Source organism: Arachis ipaensis, chromosome B2 (genome assembly GCF_059453495.1).
Source record: "Arachis ipaensis isolate K30076 ecotype BB chromosome B2, ASM5945349v1, whole genome shotgun sequence".
In the NCBI taxonomy this organism is placed as follows: domain Eukaryota; kingdom Viridiplantae; phylum Streptophyta; class Magnoliopsida; order Fabales; family Fabaceae; genus Arachis; species Arachis ipaensis.
In genome coordinates, this window is record NC_142437.1 from 40,766,224 (window position 1) to 40,785,245 (window position 19,022).

Here is a 19,022-nt window from a genome sequence, read left to right on the forward strand (position 1 = left end):
CACGTTGGGTGTATTTTTAGTATGTTCTAAATAATCATTGTTTGCCTTCTAGAATGGACTCCAGAAAAAGAAAGCAGAGGCAAGAGGAGCCAGATTCTGATTCAGAATCTGAATCTGAACAAAGTGATGAGTAATGTCCTGAAATTATTACTCCTTTCTTTTGGCTTCATTATAAAGATTTCGTGTATTAACTGAAGTGTCTATTATTAACTTATAGGAGCGAAGAATCATCACCTGCAGAGAAGGAGAAGGAGAAGAAAAAAACAAAAACAACACCAAAAAAGTAAGCACTTCTTTGCATAATATTCTGTGATAAAATTAATTTTTTATTTCTGATTGGTACTCTTTTTTTTCCACCCAGAACACAACCAAAAAAGAAAAAAGTTCTCGTGGAGGATTCACCTCCTAAAGAAGACCAATACTTTGACGGGTACAGTACCTCGTAAGCTATATTACCGTCTATCGTCGTAATTATTTTTGTTAACATCTTCTTTTATGAATGTAGTGAGACATATGAAATATCAAGTGACGAACTGGATGAATGGCTAGGGCAAAACGTTGATAAATCTGCTGCAGAGGGGTATGTCTTGCTGGGCTGTCTATTTCATATTTTGTTGTGTTTTGTATGCTAATAATTGTTTCTTGTTTCGCAGCGAGAACCAACCTGACCTGCGATCGACAGAAGGTCGCTATGTGTCGTCTGAAACGTAAGAAGCTTTATTATTTAATAAAATCTTGTTATCATGATTTGGGTGTGTCTTGAGGAACCATTTGGGTGTATTGTGTGGATCAAGTTGGGTGTATGTTGTTTAATAAGTTGGAATATTAACTTTGTTGTGTTGGGTGTATATTGTCCATTCGGTTGGTTGTATCTTGTGCATTCATTTGGGTGTATTTTATACCTGTATCTTATTTTGTCTGAATAACATGAAATCTGTTTTAGAATACCGGCTGTGAACTTGGGAAGTGATGGTCCTTCCTCTCAAGGACACACAGAACAGAGTAGTGTAAACCAGCCGTCACAGAGCATGTAATTTCTCTTTCAAATAACCGTTACTTTTGTTCTTCTATTACCCTTCTACTTCTAATTCTGTATATATTTTTTTTAGAAAAAAAAGCCCTTTATTATTTTATTCAAGAAAAAAAAGGCAGGAAAAAAAAGCAAAAACTGCAAGTATGTAAGTTCTCAAAAAAACAAAGCCTGTCTTCTTTTTGAATTGTTCGGGTGTATTTCTTGAATTTCTTTGGGTGTATTTTAGGTTGAGTCCGTCTGATTCGAATATGATGGTTGTGAGGGAACAGACACCGTCGGAAGCACTTGCAATGTGAGTTTTCCAATAATATTTCAACCTTATAACCTTATTATTTTCAAAGGCGTTGTTAACCTTTCATTTTTCTTCTTGTTTAGAGTCCCGATTCAGGTTTTTGTGCCGGCATCCCAAACATCCACTGAGACAGATTTTGAACCAACCCCTATGCTACAGATTGAAGGGACTACAGAAACGTAAGAAATAGTATTGAGTGTATATTTGTTTGGAGTTTGGGTGTATATTAGCTAACAGTTTGGGTGTATATTGTTCCTGATTAGTTTCTTTTACGCCGTGATTAATTTTTTGTAACTGTGCAGCACTCCTGAAACCCCCAAACAACTTCAAGAGACCACACCCACGGTTCCCCCAGCTCCAACTAAAATGTAAGTTCATCAGACTAAAATCAATCTTTGCTTATCATCCGTATATTCTTATTCTTATTCTTATTCTTATACATGATGACGCAGTCATCCAGACGCAGAAGACGCTGCTGCCCTGTTGATGATGGCACGGACAGCTTCCTATGTTCCTAAAACAGATCCAGGGGTGCCATCATTCAGCCTTGGATTGACTGATTCAAGCCAGGAGGGGGCGTCAACGCAGGAGACAGAAAGGGAAAAATCTCCAGAAGCTGCGAATTTGATAGAACAATTGGACAGTTTGGTCCAAAGAATAGCAAGCAGCGCGACGAAGGGAAAAAAACACAAGTCCACAAATTCAGAGGGAGACTGGGGGAGAAAGTTCTGCAAAGTTTGAAACTCCTGGGGGAATGAATCAAATTCCAGATGATATGAAACAAAAGTGCTACATCTGGGGGACGAGACTGAAGGAAGATGCAGATGGCAATACTAACGAGTATGAGGAAATGTGCACTCTGATTGGCCAAGGAGAATACATTTTGATGAGAATGCACCTTGCCTCCCTCCAGGCAAAAAGTGATATAGAATCTCAGGTAATATTAGAATAACATTAATCTTTTTACACCAAAGTCAATTACAATGCTTATTAATGTAAAATTGATTTTGGCATATATTTCTAGATTGTATCTGCCATCTGCCTCATCCTCAACAACAAAAATGAAAAGAGGTTTAAAGAACAAATATACTGTCTCCCCCCCCCCCCGATATTGTGGTAAGTGTTACTTCTCCGAACTTTGGGTGTATTTTCTGTATTGATTTGGGTGTATTTTTTATGTTCCATTGGGTGTAAGTTTAGTATTTCATTTCTTGTTTCGCAATTCTTGCAGTGCATGGCACTTTCGGATCACCCAAACGGGGAATTCATATCACCGAAAATGAAAAAGGAATTCAGGGTGGAAGCCTACCCGAGTTTCATTCCCTTCATAGATAGAAAAAAATTGACTTCGCACCCATATGTAAGTTTTCATTTGCTAAATTTGTTAGTACGCTTATTTACTTATTTGCAAAATAAAATAACACACTGTTCACGTGTGGCAATCCTTCAGATTTTTGCCCCTGTCTGCTACTCGGGGCATTGGTGGTTATGGCTGATAAATACAAGAAAGCGGAAATGTCAAATACTTGACCCGCTACACAAAAAAGCTCCCACCGATGAGAGAAAGGCCATTAATAAATTCACTGTAAGTTGCCTCTGTCTTCTTTACTTTAATAGATAGGTCTATTTCTTTACTTCTGATGGGTGTATATTGTCCATTCAATTGGGTGTATCTTGTCCATTCATTCGGGTGTATTACTGATTTGTTTTCGTATTTAAGGGATACGTATTTTCAAGATTGATAACATATGCCGGCGGGGAACCTCTTTAGAAAGGGGAGAGGGAGAAGGAAATTAAATCACCATATGTTAAAATATCTGGCCAAAAAACAAGGTATAAATTTGTAACTCTGAACATTAAACTTTTGTAAATGAGATTTGTAATTTATTTTCTTTGTTTTCAGCTATGACTGCGCTGTGTACGTTATGAAGTGGATGGAGTTAATTGAGCCGGAAAACATCAAAAAGGGGAAGTATCAATGGGATAATTGGCCACAGGTAACTGTCTTTAGAACCATATAACTCTGTATTACTTTACTGAATTAATATTGCTGTTTAAACAGAATATACTTTTTAATTGTAGGAGGAGGTGGACCACTATAGAGTGAAGTACGCATCCCGGATACTATTCAGTGAGATGAATACACAGAGAGATCAGGCAATTAGAGAGAGTAGTGCTATAAGGCTGTCGAAGCCATCCTCTATATTATTAAGTCCGTTTTGTCAGATTAATTCTGCTGATATAGAAACTGGGTAATCCAACTGCTTGGTAATTTGTAAATTGAACAAATGATGTAAATATTTGCCATTTATCAACAACTTCTATTCCATGTATATTTTTTCCCATAGTTAAACTATCTGTGCTGGTAAACTGTCTGTGATGTATTCAAAAGCTGTATTACAGGTGGTAAAATATGAAGGAAAAAATCAAGGCATATATAAACTGTTACACCCAACGCAAGTCTAATAATACACCCAAGATTGCATAAAATATACACCCAAACTGTCTGTGATGTATTCAAAATGTATGAATTACATGTACTAAAATATGAAGAAAAACATCAAATCAAATATAAACCCATAACCTGAGAATTTTTACAGCTTTTGATCTATATGTATCTATATATGTGTCTATATGTAAATTGTGAATTAACGAAAATACACCCAAAATAACGGTGCTTTTACACCCATATTCTGTAAAACTATACACCCAACGAGTTATCCCCTGCTGCTGGTACCCTGAACTGATAACTCATAACGTGTCCTTGATATTGGCTGCAATTTGAATGCGCCGCTGATGCAGCATCAAAAAGGTTTATCTGAAATATAACACACACACATTACCTAAACTATTAACGAGAAAAATAAACTCAATTGCCACAAATTTAAAGAACAGTACTTTTACCTCGCTTAAAACTTTCGTCTTCTTCTTCTTTGTGGCATTTGCGATCTGTTTCTCCAGCTTTGAACCTAGCCTGTTTTTTGGACGTCCTCTTGTTCGAATCCTTGGCGGGCTTTGAAGCTCGTTAACGGATTCCAAGTTGGCGTCTTCGTGCGATAAAGAAGATGTTCCCTTCCTTTTGGCTTTTAATGATTCCATCTCGGCCATGACGTTATCGTACGCACGGTGCAGAATTGCAGTCAGCTCCTCCGATTCGGAGGCAAATTCGCAGATATTTTGTGAACGAAAAACCAATTGGTCGAACCTCTTGCTTCTTGGCCCCATTAGTGGCTCGTCGTGGCTGCTCTTGATGTGTGTGTGTCGCCTCTTTACCTTCTTGCTCCATCGTTCCAGTATGTATCTCGGTGACACTTGGCTTACTTGTTCGAAGCTTAACACGCTTAGTGCGTGACGGCACAGTATCCCTCTCGACTCGAATAATAAGCATTGGCATTTTACCTCGGCTGCCACTGAGTCGTAAGTAACCACGAACTTGTTGAATATTGAGCTGGAAACTTGTTCTCCGACGTCGTATACTGAATAGCCTAGAGCGAAATTCTTTAATCTGGTGATGCAATTCGCCTTTCCTCTGAATTGCGCTTGGACTTCCCTAAACTTTGCGTGAGTGTACGCATCTTGAAACTGAGCTTCAATGCAGGATTTGGTTGCACACGGTATGAGCGTATGAAAATCTGCAGCATCTGATTCTCTCTCTGCTTGCTCCCCGCTTCCGAGGCAATTATCGTATTGTTTGACGAACTGAATAAGCGAGCTGTTCCGGGTGATATACTTGTTAAAAAATGAATGCATGCTCTAGCTCCTTTGTGTGCTTCTCATCCCTGCCCAGAAGTGCTGATCCAGATAGATAGGAACCCATATGTGACGGTCTTCGTACAGATCTGCATAATACACCCAAACACAGGCTGTAAATACACCCAAGGGGACATACAATTTACACCTCTGCTGCAGATTTTAAAAAGACATTACCTGAAAGCCACTTGTTGTCCCCAAGACCAAAATTCAGCAGAAAATCATTCCAATTCCTATCGAATGAGTCTTTGCTGTGAGAGTTCCAAACAACTTGGCTCATTTCTTGTTCGATATCGGCATGTCCCTTGTACCCGTTTAATTTGCTTAGAATCTTCTTCATGATGTGCCAAATACACCAGCGGTGAACTGTTGTTGGCATACAGGCCTCTAAAGCCCTTTTCATGGATGCGCACTGATCGGTGAGAAACCCTTTCGGAGCGTTTCCTCCCATGCAACGAAGCCAGCTTTGAAATAACCATTTGAATGATTCAATTTCTTCGTTCTTCATCAAAGAGCATCCGAGAAGTGTTGATTGACCGTGGTGATTCACCCCAACAAAAGAACCACAGACCAAATTATACCTGAAACAAATTATCATGGTCCAGAATGCAAAATCATTAGTTACACCTTAACAAATGCTTCGCATACACCCAATGAAACAGCCAATATACACCTCTGATGCGGATTCGTAAAAATAAATTAATTTAGCATCATAAACAGGGGCAGTTTGTTACCTGTTTGTGTTGTAGGTGGTGTCGAATGAAATGACGTCTCCGAAATACTCAAAGGCGGCTCTGCTTCTTGCATCGGCCCAAAAAGCCAGCTTAATCGATTGATCCTCTTTGAGTTGGAGCTCAAAAAAGAAATTCGGATTCTTCTCTTTCATTCTTAACAAATATTTCCCGAATTCCTTTGCATCTTCTTGTTCGGAAACATTCCGCACTTCCCTGGTAATGTAATTCCTCACGTCCTTTTCGATAAAATTTAGCTCGCGGTGACCCCCAGCAGCCGCAACAAATGATTGGTAGGTTTTGCTAAGTCTGATACCGGCCTCCTCGTTATTCTCTATCGTACGACGAATGGACATGCTTAGTTCCCTGTGTTGTTTGAGCATCTCTGCTTTACTTGGACAGCAGGGGTGTGAATGATCCAGCACAACCTTTGAAATGATCCAAGCACCAACATCCTTCAATGTGTGTATATAAATTCTTGCAGGACAGTTTAAACCGGCTGTCGGATTCGTCTTCTCGGTCGGAGATATTTTAGATTTCCATTTTCCCTCTCTGCTACATATAATCAGTTGGTTCTTAATCTCGTTTCCCTTCCTATTTGTGCACCGAACTCTTGTAGAGAAACCTGCAGCCTTGGCGTAGTTCCTGTAAAATTTTCCAGCATCTTCAAGGGTGGTAAAGGTCATTCCGACCTTTGGAACAAGCTCATCATCAACAACTGAGAGAGACTGCAAAATACACCGTGTCAGAACTGTGAATACACCCATAGATATGATTCAAATACACCCAATCATGTCTAATACGATACAACTCAACTACAGAATGACTTTTAAAGCCATAAACTGTAAATACACAGCCTGCAGATATACACCATCTCAAAAACTAAAAACACAGCTAATCATGTCTGATACACCTGAACAACAATAAGTCAATTAAAATAACAAAAAACCAGTAAAGTGTAGATACACCCACACTTCTAGCTAAAATACACCCAAACAAGAATTGATCTACACCCGAGCGTCTGCTACAAATTTCAGGTAATTAATCACAACTAATACATTGAATCGACAGATTCAGGTAAACGTGTTACTTTCACAGTCAATGTTCAGCAATTTTTCAACTACACAATGCTATACAAATTACTGAAAGAAAATTCATACTAATCTTATGTAAATCAAACCTCAGGGACTTCGTTAGATTCTGACTCATAATCCACTTCGCCTGCATTCAGCTGACAATCTGAGGTTGAATGATCCATTATCTTCAAAACGAGATCAAACTTTGATTTCAGAAAACAACAAATCAAAAATAGAAAACAAAGCTCGAGTTGCAGAGAGAGAAAAAGGTAACCTAAACGAAGAAGATGCTAGTGAGAAAATGAGACGAAAAGAACGATGGAGAAGAAGGAGGGAAGACGCGCGAGAAGAAGAACAACGAAATCTCAAAATAACGAAAACGAAAAGGGAAAGAAATATTTTAAATCTGGTAGTTAGATATACGCGCGATGTTATATAGCGCGTGTAATCAACGTACCTGAAACAGCGCATATTTTGATTTTATTGTTTAATGAACTTGTAAAGCATACAAGCCATTAGGGCTTGTATGCAGAGCTTTTCCGTTTAAATATTAAGATGATTCAAACAAAATAAAATTATAATTTATTTTTATTAAAATTTCATTATGTTTTTCTATCCACTCTGTAAAGAAAGGTTTTAAATTTTCTATCTTCTCGTTCTAGGTTTCTTTCTATTATACAGTGGAGAGCTCTTGAAAAAAAAAAAAAAAAAACCTTTTAGCGGATGGTATAATTGTATGTATTAAAAAGGAAATTACTTTAAAATTTACTTGAGAAATAATAATTGATCATTTTAGCTCCATAAAACATCCCTAAACAAATCTAAAAGTATCAAAACCTTAAAATATGTTCAATTTTGACTTTTATCTCATGTAATTATTGACTTGATATATATACATCCTATAAATTATACTTTGCTAATTCTTATGTTTATTTTGGTCCCCTCCTGTGAATTTTCTGGACCTGCCACTGCTCTAAACTTCCTCTTTTTCGTTAGTACCTAATTGTAAAAATGATGAAGTAATCAAATTATGAACTTAAGCATTACAAGCAAATTCAAAACTCAAAATCACACCTTCAAACAATATAATCAAGCATGATATACTAATTTTAATTTATCCTAACCTAATATTTAATTCCAAACAGATAATTAATAATATATCACAAATCCTAAGCAACCAGTTTATATAAACATAACAGTTACTAAATCCTTAAACTATCTATATCATAACAATTAATTAATCTACAAAGTTTTCGTAACAAAATATATCTTACGTTTCTATATAAAAAATAAAAATAAAAAAAAAATGGAAGAGTGACTAACCTAAATGCTGCTCAAATAATGCAGAGAAAAGTTAGTTTATGGAGAGATGTTAGAGAGAGAAGTGAAAATGAGGGGGTCCACTTTGTTTATATACTATTTTGACATCAAGAACAATATGATCGACCCAATTAGAAAGTGTGCTACCTTGGGTAATGAGAGATAAATTTAGATGATGAAAACTTTGCTCCACATAAGAAGCAGCATTGCAGCAACAAGATGCACTAATTATATATCAAGACTACCAGAGACGGGCGAAGCCACATAGTCTGGAAAGGAGGCAATAGCCCCCTTAATTTTTTACAAATAAATGATATGTAAATTTCAATTTAGCTTCCTTTAAAATTTTATTTTAATCTTATTTTATTATATAAATATTTTTAATCCCCCTCTAATATTTCATCTAACTCTGCCCCTGACCATAGGAAGGGGGGGGGGGGGGGGACCAGAAAGTAGACAACAGGGTATATAGTACAAGGTATAAGAAAACATAAAAGACTGGTCCTAAATCTCTTAAAGTTGTGCAGTTAGTCTAACACTGCTCGATGGGTCTGCAACACGTGCCAAAGTTGGATTCTCTTCACTTTCACTCTCTTTGGAAGCTGCATTTTGATGTGTACCCATTGCGCAAAGATAAGACAAGGACTGTAGCCATGAAACCAATGTGGGTTTGCGAATGACATCATCAGAATTTGCCACTTGAGAATATAACTCATTAAGAACCGCATCTTGTGCATCTTGTGGCAACTTGGTAACAAGTTGGGCCAACAGTTGCATCAACTTGGGCAAGACCTGAGAAGTAACAAAGGGCTTGCGTAATCTAGCTTAAGAGTAGTATTTGACTAATATCATATGCATAATGAAATAACATAATGTCCAATTAATACACCATGCAACTTAATAGTAAGTACCATCCTTGAGCTTTTATGATCTATTGTTTAATTTTGCATGAAGCGGTCAAGCATAGTACAACCCAAAGCAGTTAATGTTTAATAAATTAACAACTTACTTGTATATCAACAAGAAAAACTAGGCGCAGGATCAAGCCCAATAATTTCTTGCTTGGTTCTGGCTCTCCTTGCTGCCTCTTCCATGCATCAGCCTCCGAAACATTGGCTTCAAAACATAGTTGATTGGCTTTGTCAACAAGACTCTGAATGCAATAATAAGTGGCAGGGCTTCCAGCAGGAACATGTTGGACCAGCCCTACAACCCCAGAAGCCATACCCTCAAAAGGAGTAATTCCCGGATATCCCTATATTGATATTAGGTGATAGAAAGAAATTAAATATCAAAACAACAGGTCTTAGAAGAAGGATCAAGCTCTTTAGTAGGATCAATCAAATACCAATAAAGATCTTTGTATGTAATGGAAAACAAGTTGCTCCTTGAATGATGCTATATCATTCTCTTCAGATTCCTTTCCCATAGACATAAATGCCGCAAACAAAGAATGAGAGGCTTGGGCTACTTTTCCATTTGGGTGCTCCAAGTATCTAGTTTCATATATATAAGGAAGCAAAACATGTAGGATGCAAAAGATAACACTTAGCTGAAATGCTGTTTAGTACAAAAGACAAGCTAAATCAAACATGTAGTTGATGTAGGATACAAGAACACCGTTGGAGCTATCATATTTTTGAATGCAAGGCTGGGCAAATACTCGATAAAAGTTGGGATAACTCGCAGGTAAAATAAAACTCGAGCTGTTTGGACTTCATCCTTCGACCATAAATAATTGGATTTCTGGTCTAGAAGACATAGAATATTATAAAACGCTAAAATAATTAAAATAAATGAGAAGCCTACATTATAAAAGAAATTGAGTAAATCATACCTGGGCCATTTGTCAAATCAGAATACGAAGGCATGGAATTCACAAAACATGTACAAGCATACTCATTCTTATTTACAGTTGCAACTACTTTACGAATAGTTTCCATATACTCTGGCAGGCGGACATGGCGAAAATATTCCATGCAAGAAAATGATATTAGTATCTTCAATGAAACTTCCATTTGCATTTCTTGAGAAAATTTGGAGTTCAACTTATGCTTTGTTACAGCTAATGCAAAGACTACAACCATAAGGAAAGCAGATTCAGCAATTTTTTCCAAAACCTCAAGAAGCTCATTTGCCTTGCCTTTAAGAAGCAAAGCTACTTGCCTATATCCAAAGTAAACATCTTGACAATATTGCCATAAAAAGTTTTCAACTATATTCTTATTTTCTTCATCGGCTGAAAGATATTGATTGCAGAAAATCCCAGTTATTACTCCTGCTTCCTTGAAGAGGATACTATCTACATGTTCTTTGACTTCATTCAGCTTCAGTCTGCCTGAACTAAACACTGATTCATACAACTGGGGCAATGGAAACATTTCAGTTAACAATGCCAAAGCAAGACAAACAAAGAAAGAGGAATTGCTCGAAAAAGAGCCAGTTCGAACCAATGCTAACGAGACACACTGAAGCAAAAGCCTGTTTTTAGAATCATTTCTCAACTCTTTGAATCTCAATGCCTGGGAAACCAAATCACTAACTAAAGCTTCCATACAAACAACTGCAGAAGTCCTTATTCGAGACACAATGTCCAATTTCACACCACTTGATGTAGACCTATTTGCAGCTCTCAAAACTCCAGCAGCAGCCATGAAAACAACAAACGGAGTGTAGTTTTCCTTAGAGGTTCCAAAAGTTTCTTGGAGAAAAATACGCACTTTATCCAAAAACTGGAAATTGATCAAGTTTGACATAACCCAATCAGTCAAATACAGAATCATTAGTCCATGAGAAATATTACCGTGAGGCCCATCTTTCGTTCCCCAAATTTCAAACAATGAATCCAATATTGTAACATAATGAACAGTCACAGAAGATGATAAAGCATAACCAACTCCAGCTAAAACATCAGGCAAAAGTTCTGTGAATGAACCAAGTACCTGACGTTTCTCTACAAACACTCTAGAGAGTAAATCCAGACAGAATGTTTTTGTTCTCTCAAATGCCGAAGATGCAAAAGAAAAGGAACCCAACAGGAGAACACTTTCAGAGAAGAAAGCATGACAGTTTCCAGAATCAAATTGAGAAGAGAAGAGGTTAGAGAGGACATCCATTGCGGAATCAATTATAGCAGCAGTTGGCTTGGAAGCCTTTCGTACCCATATGTAAAGAAGCCTAAAGAAAAGAGGATATGATTCATATGGAAGAGAAATGTTCGAAGATGAAAGAATGCCAAGGACAAGTCTTGCTTGGGGGTCAGCAACATGGAGAGAGGTTTGAGAATCAACAAGGGTTCTAAGAGATTGCAGCTGACGTTGACTAAATGATGAATTTTGAAGGGAGCCACGGAGCTCAGCCCATGCCTGAATGATGGCTCTGGCAGATGAGGAATTAGACTTTCTAGTGACAAATTTATCAGGATTGATACATTTCCTCTTTAGCCATTCCTCCAAGAACACGATGCCAGGTTGTGCCGACATATTATCTTACACTGAAACAACAGTAATAAAAAATTTAATTAAACAGCTATTCATCATATTTCATCATTCTGTACAATCAATTGTAGTTTTCAATGCATTATTCCATGTAACATTTCATTGATGTTTATGCAGGTTCTACTTTTCAGCAAATCTGTATTGGCATATATGGGAAGAAGTGAGAGGTAAGCATGTGAATATGTTGATGGGGATAAAATTTCTGTAAGAGGATTGAGTTCAATCTCATTGAGATAGGGGTATTATAATGACCATGATGGTGGGAAAACCACATTAACCACTTTCCCACATAGCAAATCAATTATTGTTACTGGTTTAAACTAGTTCACAAAAATATAAAAGCTTTTAGTATTGAAAAAAAAACCAGTTTTACTATATATATACTGTTTAAAAGACCAGTTTATCACCATTTACAAACACACACCGATTTTCAAGATGAAAAGGTTGGTTTATACCTGTTCTCAAAGCAATTAAAACACAAAAACCGGTCAAACTGATTTTAAGGAATTTCAAGATTTTAAAAGAATAATAATAAGTTTATTCCTTTTTTGGACTCTATTCTAAAATAAAACAACAAAAGATGCCTACTATGACATAATTGAAAGATACTATCTGACCCAAAAAATAATTGATGTCATCAATTACTAATGAAGGAGAAAACAGAACATGGAAAGCTACAAAGCAAACACAATCTAATACTCAATATTTGTGCTCAACCATCCTACACATATCACTTAAGTTTCAAATGAAACGACGAATGATAAAACTTAGAATAATGCTCTCTGAGTTAAACCTTTCCACTGATTCTCCTCAGAATGAGGTGCATCTAAAATCTCCAACACTTGTTAATCTAGCATAATGACAAGATTAACATGAATTCAATGGTGATCTTTTAAGTCTTAATAAGTGATATTAATGGAAACCAAGATGCATGCTTTATAATTCTAACAAAAATGGTCTATATATTTTATTCAAAGTTAAAAGCTAAAACTAAAAAAAATCAACTGTATAAAACATATACACTAGGATGAAGCCAACTTCTTAATACAACCAAAGCTGTATGAGATATTAAAAAATATTATTGAGTTCTACATAGATAATAGAGGCAGAACATACTTTACGATACTCTCTAGAGCAATAGAAGAGCTCCATCATCAGAATACAGAAGACAAAAAGCATAGGCCATAAAGTAGTGCTTAGTGTTGCATAGAGAGACAGAACAAACTGCTCTCCAAATACTCAGATATAAAAGAAACAAATAATTTGTTTGCCATTTTTTCCAAATATTATTAGGAATCCCATAATTCAATTGAAGACGTAAAAAATAAATAATAAACAGTGTTAAAATCTAAATGTCCAAACAATGCTTGCCCCTAAATATCATTTTGAAACTTGAAACAATAAATGTTGCAACTTGCAACTACTTTTTCCACCTAACTTCCTAATAGGACCTCTGTTGCAGTATATATCAAATTTTAACATAAAAAGAGTATATATACACACAATCTCTACTCCCAGACAAGCGTGCTAAATAAATTATTTGTTCAGAAACATGTCCAAACTCCAAACCAATTCCTAAATAGGCTAACGGATAAATCTGAAACATACTCCTAAACCAAAAGGAACAAATAGAAAAGAAGATTAAAGTGAAGAGGAAAACCTACTTACTAGAATCAAATGATGGAGTTTACAAATTTATGGAAGAACAAACAACACTACAACAGTGATTGCAAAGTATTTGTTTAAAATTATGTTTTAGGAAATATTTACTTAAATTTTATGGAAGAACTAAAGACAGTGATCCTTTCCACTTTTCCACCATGAATACCATCTGACATTTTTATGTTCTTCAGAAACATCCATAATTATTATCAAAAACCTAAGCACTAAAGCAATAAAGAAACACAAATTCCCTCAAAGAAGTAGAAAATGCATAACACAAAATTCCAACCAATGTAATATTCTCATATATCAAATCATCAAAGCAAAATAGAAAAGAGAGAAAGAGAAGGAAATATAACATACCGAAAAATTGCTGAAAGATCAGAAACAGCAACAGCTATAATTTCTTGTTGAAAGAAGATGGTGTGGGTGCGAATAGTGAAAACACAAAAAAAGGATGTTCATAGGAAAGAAATGTTAACTTGTCTGCTTATTTCTCGAAGAGGAAAAACAGGGAAAAGGATGCAAGTGACGGGGCTGGCGGCGGCGGTGATGACGGAGGATGCAGGCAGAACGCGAGCTTCGTGCAGCAGCAGCACCTTCCAACCACGCACAACACAGGAGAAGGTAACGAGAAATCCGACGGAAGAGAGGAAGAAGAGGAGCACCGCGTCGACGTGGCTGTCGGAGAACAGAATAAGTAGCGCTGATGTAGGCTCAGGGAAGTTGAGTTAGGGTTCGTAGGGAGGGAGGAGATTTCTGTGTGCTATTGACGAGGGACTGAGGGAGTTTTGTGTTTCTGTGTTTAAAAGATACGTTGAAGTGATTCCCAACGGATTACTAAAGACAAATTTACATTCCGTCGGTAAATTAAACGCGAAACGCTGCAGTTTGATGCCGAAGCTCTCAATTCAAGATACAATTTGATGCATCAGTTCAACAGTGAATCTGCTAGGAATAGAATAAACCAAGGTTCAAAAAACCGGACCAGTCATCAAACCGTTCTAGTTACTGGTTCACTAGTTCATTGGTTCAACTGTGGTTCAACTGGAAAAACCATTTTATAATAAACACCTGATTCTATAAAAATTCAATGAATAAAGCAACTGGTTCTAAACACTCTTCTACTGCATTTTTTTACTTCAAAAGGGGATCATAAACAACTAGTTCTATGAATAAACAAACTACAATGATATGCAATGCCAAAAATAGGCCAATGATAAAATAATAAAGGGTTTCTCTCTTTAATTCTATGTTCAAACTTGTAGCATACCAGAATCAACAAAATAATACCGTTAAAATAGTCTTCCTTCTTAATTCTTATATACCTCAAAGAATTTCCTACAAAATGAAAATTGAACACAACACACAGCTTTAAAACAAAAACAAAACAACACTCAGAAATCAATCACCTCTTCTAAACACAGCCTTAAAACAAAACAGAACAACATTCAGAGTATGAGCATTAATCACAAAAAATTGATTTCTAAAACAACAAAAACAGCAGAACAACATTCAGAGTTTGAGCATTGATCACAAAATATTGATTTATGAAACAAAACAAAAACAGAAGAACAACATTCAGAGTTTGAGCATTGATAACAAAAAATTGATTTCTGAAACAAAACAAACACTGCAAAACCAACAGAACAGCATTTAGAGTTTGAGCATTGATCACAAAAAATTAATTTCTGAAACAAAACAAACAATCAACAAAACAATGAAAACATGAAGCATATAATAAATCAACGATCACCAATATCCAGCAAGAATCTCAAAGACAACAATAAATACACAACAACAGTTTAGCAAATAAACAAGAACAAGACCTAAATAGAAAATCCAACAAATTAAATCACAGAAACCTAACAATTTAGCAAATTAAAACAACAGCAGCCCAACAATTTAGCAAGTTATCAACTTAACAAGTTCAAGAACAGAAAATCACAACAAAAAAAATAATAAAAATAACAGAAGAACAACAGAACAACAACACAAGAACAATTAGAAAATTAACAAGTTCACACTAACAGTTAAAATTTACCAGAAGAACACTAATGCAAGTGGAATCATCATGCTAATATGTTTTCTACAAAGATGCTATTTGTGCAGCTAAAATTTCCTAATTACTAAGATCCAATTATTCTAATTTCACATGCAATCAACTTACTAAGTTTCTAAAAGCTAGAAATGATAAAACCAACCTGAAATATGGTTAAAGCATTTCATCAAACATGTTGAGTGCGGTAAACCTGAAACGAAATAAGAGAATTCAAAGCTTAGTATCAATGTGATAGAGAAGAGAACATCACTATTGTATACTTTAATTCAGTCTATGAAAAAAATCCAAACCACTGCCAAATCAAATAGTTACTTATTGTAATAGAAATAAGAAGTTGCAGAGTTTGAAGCAGAGTATTGGTGTTGTGTGAGTGTATTGTCTGGTGGTGGGTTTAGGGAACTCACGGCGGCGACAAAAGAGAGCAGTTCGACGGCTAGGTGGAGCGCGCGGGTTGGTCGCAGAGTTTGAAGCAGGGCAACGTGGCTTCCAGACGAACGCTAACCCGAACGGTGAACGGCGAGTGAACGCGAACGGTGAACGGCGAGCAAACTTGAACGGCGAAGAACGCGAATGAAGACGACGGCTGAACGAAAACGCGAACGTTAACGGCAACCAACGGCGGCGGAAGCGCGGCTGAGCAGACAAAGACGACGGACGCCGAGCTCGAGGAAGCAGCTGCGATCGGTGACAGCGAACGGGGTTTGAAGACTTGGAGCACGAGGGAAGCTAGATAGACGGACGGACGGCGGCAGTATGCCACTCCTTGCGGCGGCGGTGGGGTAGGCTTACAGTGCTAGGTTTTTTTGACTGAGTTTCTGTGAATGAGATAAAGGGAGGAAGAAAGGGAGAAAGAAACGAAGGAGCTTCAGAACCAAGAGTGAAAGTAAGCAAATTTGGCAAAAACGACGCCGTTACTTTGAAACCGGTCGGTTTCCTGTCCGATTCAACCGGCCGGTTCGACGGTTCTTCTCCAGTGTTTAGAGAAACGATTTTAGGAGTAAATTGAACTGTAATTACTACCGATTTACGATTAGACTGATCGAACCGATGAATTCGGTCCGATTTTCAGAATATTGGAATAAACAATAGAAAAAGAAACTTGTTAGCATGGATCAAGGCAAAAGAAAACGGCATGACCCATACAGTCCGAGCGAAAGATTTTATTGCGTAAGATTTGATTACACAACTTGTAGTGTTCACTAATGTTTCTTACCGGGTGTTTGGAAAAAGAATTCAACTTCTATCGGAATTGAATTTAATTATATGGTTTGAAACAAAAATAATTAAACTAGTTTAGATGAAAATTAATTTAATTTAATTTTTTTAAGATAATTAATTTTAATTTAAATAAGTTTAATTTAAAACTTTTTTTATTATAATTTTATTTAAAATTTAAAATATTTAAAATGTTTTTTATTCTAATTATTCTTTTAAATTTATTTTTATTTATCTTTTCTCAAGACTTCTCACTTCTCAACGCACACATTTTTTTTTATTATCTTTATTCTTTTTTCTTTTCATTCTTTCAACTCACTTAGGCTTGGTTTGGTAAAGTTTTTACTTTTCAAAAGTAACTTATAAAAACTAATTTTTAAAAGATGACTTTTTAAAAGTTGTTACATTTATGTTTAGTAAATTAAATTAAAAATAGCTTTTAATAAATACAAGCAACAACAATTGTGTTTGATAAAATAGTTTTTAAAATTTAAAAATACTATAATAGACATAAATGCAAGCATTAAATTTGAAAATTAGTTAACATATGAGGTTATATTAGACTTTTAAATTTTGAAAAGCACAAGCCAATTTTAAAAAGCTCTACCTTAGGTGTTTTCAAAAGTATCCCGATCTTTTAAAAGCTGCAAGCACAAGCACATGATCTTTTTAATTTACCAAACACAAAATGAGGAGCTTGAACTTTTAAAAAGCACAAGCACCTCTTCGAAAAGTTTTACCAAACTTTTTTTTTAATATAATATATACATATTTTTTAAAAGGTCTACTATATAAATTTTAAAAAATACCCACGCGTATAAATTTTATGAGTTTAACTTAGATTAATAACATCAAGCGTTTGCCAATCTGCTACGTCTAAATATTTTAAGTAAAGTTGTATCAATCATGACACTAATAAAAAGTGGTATAATTTTGTCTCATTTTAATATTAATTAGTTGTTATAATTTACTGTTAATAACTGACTTTTGTTTACTTGCTATGCCAATAGACGGGAATGGATCTTTTCAATTTTTTTCGCAATTATTTAGTAAAGTGTGATCTCTTATCATTTAATATATTCTCTCATCTTTTTTCTTGGTCCCACTTAAAGAGTGTAAGGTGAGAGATCACACCTTACTAAATAATTAAAGAAAAAAATTGAGAGGATCTATTTCCGTCGTTAAACCACTCAACAAGTTGATTCTTAATAGTTCATGTTTATTTTTTGTTGTTGGTTTGTCATTGGAATCAACCATGGAGAACCATTTAATTTTTTTAATTAATAACAATATTTTTAAATTTTATACTTTTAAATTAATCCAATTTTTATTTTTTTAAAAGAGTTGAACAAATTATAAATGAAAAATATTATTTTTTTAATTATTTCGTATAATTTAATAAATAAATATATTTATTATTTAAATATGATGTTATATTAATAAAGAATAAAATTATCCAATATAAGACTTTAATTCATTTGATAAACACTGGAATTCAATTCAATTCTATACTATTAAGGGTTTAATTCACTAATTCAGATAAAACAGGAGGTCTAAATACAAAAATCACTTATGTATATATATGTATCTATATATAGGGATATATCTAGTGAGAATAAGTTTTTTATATAAGAATGGGACTATGCAATTGTTCATACTATGACCCAGTAAATAAGAGTCATGCCCAATAACACGCAAAGGTCCACCAATAAAGGTGGACTTCAATACAAATCCGACCTCTTTAAAGAGGTCGGGTACTAACACAGGGGTCCAGTTCTACTTGACTAAACAAGTAACTGCCTCCTTAAATATCTCATACTATCTCTACCTCATCTAGAAGGTAAATTCTAACAAACTCTCAAGATAAATGGAACGCCTATCCATCATAAAAGAGAGAATTACTTCAACAAAGGTGGTTATTTACTCTATTATAAATACACTAGCATCCCTAAAGAAAATCCAAATCAAATAATAGTTCATAAACATAAAAAGAGGCAAATAAAGGAAATGACAAGTAAAACTAGAGGAGCTAGGATGAAGGAACAATAAATTGCAAGAAACACTAAAGGAAAACAAGAATTAAAACCTAGATCTAAAAGGAAAATAAACCTAAGAACCCTAATTTTAGAGAGAAGAAGGAGCTTCTCTCTCTAAAAAACTAACCTACATGATACTAACCTAAAACTAATTGCTTCCCCCTTGTTTGAGCTTGAATTCTGCATGAAATAGCCTCAAGAATGAGTTGGATTTGGGCTTGGGAAGCTCAAAAATCGCCCCCAGCATTTTCACTTTAATGAGGTCACGTGCTGGTTGTGAGGGTACGCATGGGTCACGCGTACGCGTCGTCTGGCTTTTTCTTGTCACGCGTACCTGTCATGTGATGC

The 19,022-nt window shown here is 35.5% G+C and overlaps 3 protein-coding genes and 1 long non-coding RNA gene across 6 annotated transcripts; 2 read left to right on the forward strand and 2 right to left on the reverse strand.

The window, feature by feature from the left end:
* Positions 1 to 256: 256 nt before the first annotated feature.
* Positions 257 to 649, forward strand: LOC148573713 (uncharacterized). Its single transcript, XR_015904871.1, has 3 exons — positions 257 to 283; positions 362 to 430; positions 506 to 649. It is a non-coding gene; the product is annotated as an uncharacterized LOC148573713 (long non-coding RNA).
* A 793-nt stretch (positions 650 to 1,442) lies between these two features.
* Positions 1,443 to 2,070, forward strand: LOC148573714 (uncharacterized). The gene is made up of 3 exons (XM_088506444.1): positions 1,443 to 1,504; positions 1,628 to 1,693; positions 1,778 to 2,070. Exons 1-3 carry the CDS (start codon positions 1,476 to 1,478, stop codon positions 2,064 to 2,066), a joined length of 384 nt encoding a protein of 127 aa, XP_088362570.1. The 5' UTR covers positions 1,443 to 1,475; the 3' UTR covers positions 2,067 to 2,070.
* Positions 2,071 to 5,078: 3,008 nt separating this feature from the next.
* Positions 5,079 to 7,064, reverse strand: LOC148573715 (protein FAR1-RELATED SEQUENCE 5-like). The gene is made up of 4 exons (XM_088504198.1): positions 6,987 to 7,064; positions 5,810 to 6,534; positions 5,253 to 5,656; positions 5,079 to 5,164 (listed from the first exon to the last, which is right to left on the reverse strand). Exons 1-4 carry the CDS (start codon positions 7,062 to 7,064, stop codon positions 5,079 to 5,081), a joined length of 1,293 nt encoding a protein of 430 aa, XP_088360324.1.
* Positions 7,065 to 8,536: 1,472 nt separating this feature from the next.
* On the reverse strand, positions 8,537 to 16,312 carry LOC107625223 (obscurin-like protein). Of its 3 annotated transcripts, XM_088505384.1 has the most exons (8): positions 15,828 to 16,312; positions 15,566 to 15,613; positions 13,725 to 14,309; positions 10,040 to 11,695; positions 9,815 to 9,953; positions 9,551 to 9,698; positions 9,212 to 9,457; positions 8,537 to 8,994 (listed from the first exon to the last, which is right to left on the reverse strand). In XM_088505384.1, exons 4-8 carry the CDS (start codon positions 11,682 to 11,684, stop codon positions 8,716 to 8,718), a joined length of 2,457 nt encoding a protein of 818 aa, XP_088361510.1. In that variant the 5' UTR covers positions 11,685 to 11,695; positions 13,725 to 14,309; positions 15,566 to 15,613; positions 15,828 to 16,312; the 3' UTR covers positions 8,537 to 8,715. The 3 variants fall into 3 exon arrangements, with proteins under 3 accessions (XP_088361510.1, XP_088361511.1, XP_088361512.1); XM_088505385.1 differs by lacking the exon at positions 13,725 to 14,309 and having other exon boundaries at positions 15,828 to 16,279; XM_088505386.1 differs by lacking the exons at positions 15,566 to 15,613; positions 15,828 to 16,312 and having other exon boundaries at positions 13,844 to 13,961.
* Between the last annotated feature and the right edge of the window lie 2,710 nt (positions 16,313 to 19,022).